At 36.1% G+C, this 10,232-nt stretch overlaps 1 protein-coding gene across 1 annotated transcript; it reads right to left on the minus strand.

Moving 5' to 3' along the window:
- Positions 1-1,058: 1,058 nt before the first annotated feature.
- LOC112010612 (protein ENHANCER OF LHP1 1) lies at positions 1,059-7,677 on the minus strand. The gene is made up of 12 exons (XM_024042961.2): positions 7,266-7,677; positions 5,529-6,634; positions 5,204-5,380; positions 4,945-5,058; positions 3,603-3,707; positions 3,202-3,336; positions 3,059-3,114; positions 2,851-2,950; positions 2,660-2,776; positions 2,296-2,422; positions 2,055-2,185; positions 1,059-1,945 (listed from the first exon to the last, which is right to left on the minus strand). Exons 1-12 carry the CDS (start codon positions 7,555-7,557, stop codon positions 1,487-1,489), a joined length of 2,919 nt encoding a protein of 972 aa, XP_023898729.2. The 5' UTR covers positions 7,558-7,677; the 3' UTR covers positions 1,059-1,486.
- Between the last annotated feature and the right edge of the window lie 2,555 nt (positions 7,678-10,232).

Raw genomic sequence — 10,232 nt, forward strand, 5'->3', positions numbered from 1 at the left:
AATAATAATATTTACTTAAATTAATGTTATTTTGAAGTTATTTGAGAATCTAGTCTCTTTTTTTCCTCCTTAAAATATGATTTCACTAAAGATACCACGATTTTCACTTGAAATTGTTCTTTGAAACCACCATTTTAGCCCTTAAAATCGATTATAAAAATAAAAAAAAAACTAGTTTTCTAAATAACTTTTAAAAATAGTACTAATTCAATAAATTATTAGAGAATGATATTATTTTGAAAATTTTGCGAAAAGAAAGAGGATGCTTCGAACTACGGCAAAGACAAAAAATTATGATTCTTTTGTCATTCTCAATTCCCACAACCCACAAGTGTCAAGTGTCAACTACCCTCTCTCACTGACTTCCACTATAGGTCCCACTGCCCTCTGAGGTGGCTTCCACGAAACCACAAAATAAAATATGGGGCCACGCTTTCGATAACAGTATAATACTAATAAAAAGGTTGAACTAAAAGACAAGTCTATTGGCAAAAATATAAAAAAATAAAAACTAGAAGACAAGTCATGATAGGAGGATCACTTTGGAAAATGTTCGAAAGGCATTCATTTCTTGTTTAGTGAAAGAAAGATGACACTTCTCTTCCTAATCATTGATCCAAAATATTTTTTTTTTTTACTTCATTAGTTTCAGAATAACACTTCTATTTCATTTAATCTTCATTGGGGATAATGTTCTTCAGTCCCAAACGTGCACATCATCCAATCAATCCTAAAAGTTGTTTTTAAAAAAATCTCATTGATCTTCCAACAACTAATCAATAAGATGATACTGCTTCCTAAAATGGGAAAAATGTATACATTTTATAAGAATAATCATTTCGATCGAGGGTGTTGATAATTGAGATAGATTACTAGATTGCAAATACTTAGGGAGTGAGACCTCAAATGAAAGGTGCCACAACATAATGTTCCTCTAGGCTCTAGTATAGTTTCCTCTTCATTTTTCACTCCTTGGTAAATCAAGGAGGTTAAGGTATTTGGCCGGAAACTTAGGCCAAGGGGCTATGGCTATTCTTGCCAGCTTCTTCACAACCATCTGATCACTTAATTTGTATCAAGTTTCTCAGTTTTTATAAACTATCAGTTGCTACAGAGAACAGTTCAAAACTGAATGACACTAACATTACAATTGATATACAATGTGGTTGCTTGCTGTGATACAAACATACAATGCAACCATGCATTGTGAGAGGAGCAGAGATTTAGAGACAAGAATGAAGCCCCTATGCTTCTCAAGTACATAATTACAGAAGAACACATTCCATTGTACCTCATTTTATTGTGCCTCAGAAATGTAGATCAAATTTTCCTCAATGCATGGTGACCCATAGATAGAATGGAAGACAGAATGCTGGTTTAGGCCATCTCAGCTGGGGTTAAGGCAGATTACATGATTTGATCTTTATCATTTACTTGTCCCTGCTGTCTTCCTGATATTAATTGGAAGGATCAAACAGAAAGGACTTCACTTGACAGATGACTTTAGAAATGGATTTGAGGGACGATGAGATTGTACTTGATTCTCCCCTACTTTCTTTACCTCCTGCTTGTTTGATGACTTTATAAATTGATTAGATGGGCGATCTGTTTGTATCTGAGACATTTCTCCTATCTTCCTTGCTTCCCCTGCATTTTTTACCTCATCCACCTTCTGTTCCTTGTCAATGTCATCTAGTAATGTAGTTTGGTTCTGTTCTGTTTTCTTTATTCCACCTTTAGCACCCTCTTGTGATTTGGCCTTCTTAGTAAACAGAGGAGCAGTCAATTTTGGTGAAGATGATGATATTACAGTTTCTGATGTTTTACTTGTTTCAGAAGAAACTAAGCTCTTGCTGACTGAAACATTAGCCACGACAGGTGCATCACCACTTGAGCTTGGGCGAGTGGTTTGCTTCATCCCTGTAGCTTCATTAATCAATCTTTCCTGTTAAAAACATAGAGGCATAAGACAAAGTGAAGATGAAAACAGATTGTGTCCAATTTGATTGACTAGTGAAAAGTTGTACACCCCTCTTTGGACAACGAAGGCTTACCTCCAACACACTATTGAACCGTTCAGCCAAGTTAGGAAGCTTCAGTGCAGTAACAAGCTTGATTGCACCCTTCACAGATTTTTCCAATGATAAAAGCTTCACAAGTTCAATAGCCCTCACAAGCTTATCACCTGATACCACCACAATTACGATTAGGATCATTCAATTTCTTCATTTTTTAGAATATATATTAGACAAATGGGAAAAGAGGGTAGGAGATAATAATAATAATATGACTCACCATTGCAGCAGGATGCAATAAGCCGCAAGATGCACCTATCTTGAGCTGCTTCAGTATTGAAAGCCTCATCATCAAGTGAAGTTGTGTCCAACCCAGCACCAGCCATTTCTTCCATTCTCTTTTGAATCTGAGAGAAACATAATTCTAAAAGCCTCAGCCTCTGAACAGAATTAATGGAAGATTTTTCATAACCTTTTGTATAGAGAAAAAATTGAAGCAACCCAATCATCCAGAATATTAAGCAAACAGTAATGTTCTCAATTACAACACATTAATCAAATTAACAATTAAAACTGGCTAGCTGATAGTTCATACAAATTTATGAAAGTAGGCTGTTAAGTACGAAGGAGGAGAAAGGACCAACCTGTAAGAGATGCATGTTGTTTAGTATAAACTCATTCTCAAGAGCTTCAGCTCCAAGGTCCGAGGATGCCACAGGAAATGAAAGATTTAGCAAGGTGAGAACTGGTTTGGGCATCACCTAAAAAGAGGGAGAAAGTCAAGCAATAATTGAAAAAAATATAAAGCAGAAATAGAAGTCATGAGCTATCCTACCTGTGGGAATAAGTCTGGTTTTTTACAAACAATACAAAACAGCTTGCTTGCGTTCAACCCAACCACCCAATAGTTTTCATCCGACTTCTCTTTACTAGCACTGCATAGCAGATCTTTATTAAAGAACGTTCTGGGCAAGGAGGTTGTAACGTATAAGAGAAAAAATTTATTTAGAGAACAATTCTATATTCTTAGAATAAACTTGAACCTGAAGAGTGGGAGCCAACTGCCGCCATATTGGCTGGTATACACTCTCAGCACACCCTACAAATTTACAAACTCAGATTTAACATCAAGAAGCAACCTGCAGGATGTAGAAGTTATATCACTTCAGAAAAGAGCTGAGACTACCTTAGAATCATAGGAGCTTAATTGGCCTTCTTCACTAAACCCAAACCATGCTAGATGTGAACCAGGGGTTAATGGAAGACGTCCTTTGAGAGACTGGGTTCCAGTAGATATGTTGAATACTGTAAACTCCAACATCTGCAAGTTACAAAAGGGTTTACATTTCATAAGAGCGAGTAGCAAATATTATGATATAAATTCAAACAATCAACCCTCACAGTCTTCAGCCAGCAGATGGTTATTTTATCCAGAAGACTTTGAAAACCAATATCACCATGGACTCCAGGATTATTGGTTATGGATTTTGTAAATGAAATTGTTCTAATATATACAAAGATAAATCCAGGGTTGAGCCTTGGACCCATCATCACCCTGGAAAAAAGAACGGAAAGTCGAAACAAGACCTGATCATTTGAGGGAAGACAGTCACAAGCATGAGTGACAATTGCAAGTTCATCCTTGAAGCCTGATGCGGTAACCACTGGCCCATTAAGGGAGAGAATATGTCTCTGCAACAAATTGCGTTCGGTGAAACAGATGGAACAGAAAAAATATTATCAAAATTTTAGAAAAATGCTGGCCTGTTAAGGGAGAGAATATGTCTCCGCAGCAAATTGCATTCAATGAAACAGATGGCACAGACAAAATATTATCAAAATTTTAGAAAATTTTTAAATAAAAGACGGTTATATATTAGTATTCATATGAAATCTCCTTTTTTTTCTTTTTTTCTTTTTTTATTTTTTATAATTAGTATTCATGTTAAATCATACATTCAGGAAGCACAGAGCCCATTAAGGAATTGTTTCAATATGTTCAGTTTCCTCATTCAGAATCACAGCTAAATATGAGAACACAGATTTTCCCTTTTGTTTTTCAGCAGCATGAAACAAACAATACATATCATTCTCACCATAATTGTAAAAGCCCTATTCCCTACAAGCAATCATTCTTTGTCTTTTTTTTAATACAATGCAACTGTCCAGCCATCATTTAAAGTCCTACAATTGCAAAAAAATAAATAAATAAATGTATCCATGAAATTTTTCATCCATGATTTGAAATTAATTAACAGTAGGAAAGCCACAATTATCTGAAGAACTAGTATTCATTTTATAATTTTGTCAATGGAAGATAAGTTTAGATGAATTCCAATGAATGCAAGTTTCTCTAACTGTGTTGCTCTTTTGAGTTAGAAGGTTACTACAACCAATTATAAGGTTTTCTTCCCTCTTCCTACAAAAAGTATCTTATTCAACAGGCATATGCAACGTGTGTCCCACATACATGTGAGTGTTGTTGCATATACCTGTTACACAAGGTACCACCTCCTACCTACTTGGAGCTGCTTAAACGTGTTGTCCTCCCTACCTTAGACAGGAAAATTACACCATTCTATCATTGGTGCTATTGTTGCACCCTTTCTTTCCAGCAAATTATTACACCATTTTATCGTTGTTGCTATTGCTTCACTCTTTGTTTCCAGCAAATTAATGACCCTCCTAATTTTACTTTTTTATATCAGAAATTATAAATTATAAAAACTAATTCAGAAGTTAATAGATTAACTATCACAGTTGCACCACTCTCAGATATGCAAATAACATATTTTGTCAAAAGATAATTCTTAAAATGAACACACTGCAAAGTGAAAGCATAAATTCATGATTCCATGATTAAAAACCAAACAATTCTAACCACACCCCCAACCCAAAAACAAAAGATGAACAAAGAAGGTTAACACACCTGCAAACCACTCTCAGAAAAGATACGAAGAAAATTAAAACTCGTAATTGCAGCCACCCAGGCAGTACCAAGTGCCACAGCCTTCACTTCTTCCCCTTCTAATCGCATAGACCACTGGGTTTGCATTAAACATCCAAAATCAGCACACAGAAAATTCATATTCATTGTGCACAGACAATTAAACATTGGCAGGGGCAAGAATGTGCATGTCTAAATTACAACATAAAGTATGAACACTAATAAAGGTAAATGATTGTACCTCACTATTGTTTGCCCAAGTACTGAATGGGCGATACATAAGAGTACTCATGCTCTTCTCACCCTTGCAAGGGTTAGCAAAAACACTTCCATTTTCATTTAATGCAGCCATTGTAAAGCCAAAATGATCAGTCATTGACGGAACTCGGGGACCACTACCAGTGTCATGAAAGTCTATCTGTATCCATGAACTATTAGTACATAACACAGCCTCCCCTGACCAAGGCATGATTCTTAATAAAAGTTTGACTGCAAAAAAGAACAAAAAAGAAAGGAAAAGAGAAAGACTAGAAACTGATAATAAATTAACAAAAGGAATGGATTACCTCTATATGGGAGTATCCATCATGCTCAATTGTGGTTATACTTCCAACCATGTTGTAGCACAAAAAACTCCTTTTTCCAGGCTGCACAGGAGTAGCACCTGGCTGAAATGACTCCTGCATTTTCGGCCTAGCAGATGTTATGCTTCTTAAACCCTCATTCCTGTTATTCAAGCTTTCCTTCTCAATACGATTCGCTTTCTTACGGGATTCAACCTTTGGGCGCAAGCTCCATTCATCATTACCATTCTCCTCCAAATTTTCCTCATATGCAGATGGTTTGCGTAGCCTTTTTCTGCTTGGAGGCTCAGATTCACCATGGCTACCTTCACCAAGATCACTTAGACTACCAGAGGCACTAAGATCTTCTTCCTCTTCATCAAAAAAAAGGAGCCCATTACTATTCTTTGAATTTAAATTTGGAACATCCTCGGTAGGAGATTTCATTGACGAAGGAACAACTGATTCCCATATGCCATACTTTCCCATAACATCAACAATAGCCAGTGCATTGCCAATTGGCTTCCATGCCATGCAACATATTTTATCATCAAATTTCTGCCTGTCAATATCCTGCTTCCGATCAACATCCCAGATAAGAACCTGCCTATCTAAACCAGAGGTAGCCAAGTATTTACCGTTGGGTGACCAAGACAAGAAACAAATAGGTTGTATGTGATCACCTCTCAATGTAAACAGCTTCTCAGCTGTATCTCTATCGTACATCACCACATCATTTCTCAAACCCGGGACAGCTAAGGTCTCCCCATCAGGACTCCAGCTAATCACATTCATGACGGAAAGGTCTAAACCAATGTCAGGAGCTACGCCTTTAAGAGTGTGCAATGCTACTCCAGACTGAAGCTCCCAAAATATGACAGTCCCAGTTGAATCAACAGATGCCAAGTATTCACTCTTGGGATCAAAAGCTAAGCCAGTTACAGGCCCTTTATGTCCTTTGAGAACCCTTGCAATTGAGCCATCAATTGTGTTTATCAGCTTAATCCCCTCATCATCACCCGCAGCTGCCAACATGCTCCCTGATCTATTAAATGCAAGGGCACGTATTGGCAATGTGAATCTCGTAATATTAGTCTCAAACTCTCCACCTGATAAGAACCCAAAAAAGAAAAGTCTAGCAAAATTAATCAAACTACATAAACCGAACAAAATTAAACTTTAAGATGATTAGACGCAGCTGAGTGATTTTGCACAGCGAGAGAGTTTAGGTATGTTCCCAATAAGCATTACCAGGTAATCAAATAAGATGCGCAATTAAGAGTTAAAATGAAGAAACTCAAACAAGAGTTCCAACTATACCTAATTTCTAGCAAACCAAAACCAAATCCGGCAATTGTCACGCTCCAGACATACAGAGTAAAACATCAAAACCTACTTTTCAAAACACAAAATCATTTCACACATTCCATCAAGAGTACCATAGACTTAAATTTTCAACATTTCACACAGATCTATACGAGCAGACCAGCATTCCAACAAAAATTAAAACATTTCACACATCAAGTTGATTCTTCAGAGAATCCCAACAGAGCACAAAATAATTACCATGCGAATCTAGCAACTGAATCGATAAATGACACCTGGAAAGAAAACCCATCAAGCTAAAAACACAAATCAAACCCAATTTTCCTTTTTTTTTTTTTTTTTTTAAATCCCAACATCAAAATTCCACAAACTTCATACTCAACAAAAGAAACGGAGAAACAGAGATTAGAATACCGGGAAACTTGTAGAGCTTGACGGAGTGATCGATGGATCCAGAAGCGAGGCAAGTGGAGTTGGGGCTAATGGCGATGGCGGTGACGCCGTCGCGGTGGTGGCGGAGAATCCTGGGAGCGCTTGACTGAAGAAGAGGGTCGTGGATGGAGATGGAAGGATCGGAAGAGGAGGCAGTGACGAGGTGATGTGCTTGCTGGTCCCACACCACGGAGCAGAAGGAGCCGCCGCCACGGCCATTGCTGGAGGAGGCGGCCTTGTGGGCCTCCCTGAGCTTCACTGACCGGACTTTCATGGCGGCTTTGGAAATGGGTTTGGCTTGGCTTGGCTGGGTGGGTGGGAATTTGTGGATTTGATTTTTGGAGTTGGGGGTTATGTGGGGGTGTGTTCGGGGATTTGGCGGGAAATGGGGGGGTTTTTGGTTTTGGATTTCCCGGGAGGGATTTTGAGCGAAAGGAAGAGAAGGAAATTACCAAAGAGGGTATAGAGTTAAGACGTATTTTACTTTGGGAACCATTGGTGGTTCTACTCCTTTGAATCAGGCCCATTTGGAGTAGACAGTTTTCCTCCAAAGTCCAAACTCACTTTCATTATATCATTCCCGTGTGATCATCCAAAAAAAAAAAAAGAAAAAGAAATCATTCACGTGTTAAATTATACAAAACATCCAAATCGATTTAGAGGAAATTGTCATGTGGCAATTGATAAAATTATCTAAGGTTGCATTTGGATACATGAATTTAGATTTGAATTTTAAAGTAATAGATTTGAAATACTTTAATTCCAAATCTATAAATATTTAAGTGTGTCATAATGTTATATGAATTTCTAAAATTTTATGAGTTTATAAGTTATTTCAAATTCAATCTTTGGCGGATTTACTAAATCCAAATCCTTGATTTTTTTTTTTTTTAAATTATTCAAACAAGGTATTCGGATTTTAATCATCTAAATCCAAATTCTTGTGCTCAAATCATGTCATCCAAACACACTGCAAGTGTATTTTACGTTACATGACGTAATTAATGAAGTGATATAATTTTTTTAAATAATACATATAAATTACTTTAATTATAAGTCGTCGTGCAATGGGATGGGGAAAAAAAAAAAAAATCCTCCAAGCCACTTTGTACTTTGGAGGACTCCCATGACTATTAAGTGCCCGTTTGGGCCAAAAATCACAATTGCAATATCAAACATAATTTTTTTTTGTGTTTAGTAAAATTTTCAAATGGTTCTTTTTGAGTCTTTGACCATTAGTAAATGTAATTTTTTGGGTTAACGTAATGGACCCTTGGACAGTAATTCCAAATCATATTTTTTGACCCATCACTTTTTTTAAAAAAGTTTCAAAAGGTTGAACTAAACTCACCTTAAGTTGGTCACATGACTCAAAGTAATCGATAAATTTTTAAGTTTTTAGCTAAAAGGTTGGAAGAACTTTCCTTCAATAGTTTAGAAGAGAACTCTGTCTATTTAGAATTTGTCAACTTGGGAAAGCAATTGTATTTTGTGGTTCTATTTGGTTGACCCATTGGAATTTTTTTCAATTTGGGGAATCCCATACAGTTTGATTTAGGTATTAATTTCAATATGGTAAGTACATTTTCTCCCTTTTTCTTTCTTTCTCTTGTCACTTGTCACTTGTCTGAGTCCTCCCACCCTCTCCTATTCTTCTTCTATTAGTCTTACCTATCATAACTTCCTCCGCCTACTCCTTGCCCACTGAAATTTACTGCTATTAAAGTTGTGGGTTAATTAGTGCCGTTTGTTATATTATTGATAAAATTGGGCAGTTTAGTGGAGATGAGATTAAGTTGTTTATGGCTTGACCAGATTAGTGCTAAACTGGCAATAAGATTGAATATGTTGAAACTGGGATGAATTTGTTGGCAGTTGTAAGTTTTGTAAATTTTGGGTGGTTTTGAAGATGTTGGTGATTTCTTGTGGCTTGGCCAATAGGAGCTATCGGTGATGATTTCTTTTTTTCTTTTTCTTTTTCCAACTTGTATGTTTAGTTTCTTAAATTTTTATGCAAAATATAAAATGAATAGAAATTTAGAAAAATATTACTGGTTTTAGACTTTGAGGCAAGTAAGTGATAAGCTAACGCATATTCTGATTGAAATAGAATATTACTACCAAATTTACATTGTATATCCATAATAGGCCTAAAAAAACATGATTCCAAGTGAATACTTTGTGCGTCTCCCCCTTCCAAGTCCATCACAAAGGAAATGAAAATTGAGATTTGCTTTATCTATGGTTGGTCTGCAACCATTGGATGTTGAATGCATCTTTGGGGTAATCTATTAAGAACCACCATAGGTATATAGATAATAATTGTTGTAATATTGCATTTAGTTATTTAGTGGTTAGTTAGTTACAATTCTAATCATGTTAATCACATTTAACATATGTTTGAATTATTAATGCACATGGAGAATAATAGAACCATTAGGATAAGGCCATGTGGGCCAATTAAATAGTTATATGATTCTATAAGTACCTACTTGTAATCAAATTTCTATTCATTGAAGAATAAACCAATTGATTACTTAGTGCATTTCTTCTCTCTCTCTCTCTCTCTCAATATTTCTCTATGGAAGGTGACTACATTGAATTAAGTCAATTCCCCTACAATTCTTATTCATCTCCATTAGGAACCACTAGGTTCTTAACAAGTGGTATTAGCAAAACCGATACAATTTTCGGTACGGTATTGAATTCCCTGTTTCTAACTAAATTTCATAGTTCCTATTGGGTGGAAACAATGGGCCCATGGACTTTCTTTTATTTTGTTACATTTCGGTCGAAGGGTTGAGAGGAGAGAGTGCATCAAACTATTTGCAAGGGACAATACATGTAAAAAAGAGAATAAATAACTTAATAAAATTATCTGAGGCTTTATTAAGTGCTTCTTTAGGAGTTAAACTTCCATTTGTCCATATTTTCATATTTCGAGAAAAA

Source organism: Quercus suber, unplaced genomic scaffold (genome assembly GCF_002906115.3).
Source record: "Quercus suber isolate HL8 unplaced genomic scaffold, Cork oak 2.0 scaffold_179, whole genome shotgun sequence".
Taxonomy (NCBI): domain Eukaryota; kingdom Viridiplantae; phylum Streptophyta; class Magnoliopsida; order Fagales; family Fagaceae; genus Quercus; species Quercus suber.

Excerpts from the sequence above, each read along its gene's own strand:
- LOC112010612 (XM_024042961.2), bottom strand. The coding sequence starts at position 7,557 with ATGAAAGTCCGGTCAGTGAAGCTCAGGGAGGCCCACAAGGCCGCCTCC. Across the intron at positions 3,708-4,944 it reads TTTCTGAGAGTGGTTTGCAG|AGACATATTCTCTCCCTTAA; the intron begins GTGTGTTAACCT and ends AATTTGTTGCAG. Across the intron at positions 2,951-3,058 it reads AGTTGGCTCCCACTCTTCAG|TGCTAGTAAAGAGAAGTCGG; the intron begins GTTCAAGTTTAT and ends TCTGCTATGCAG.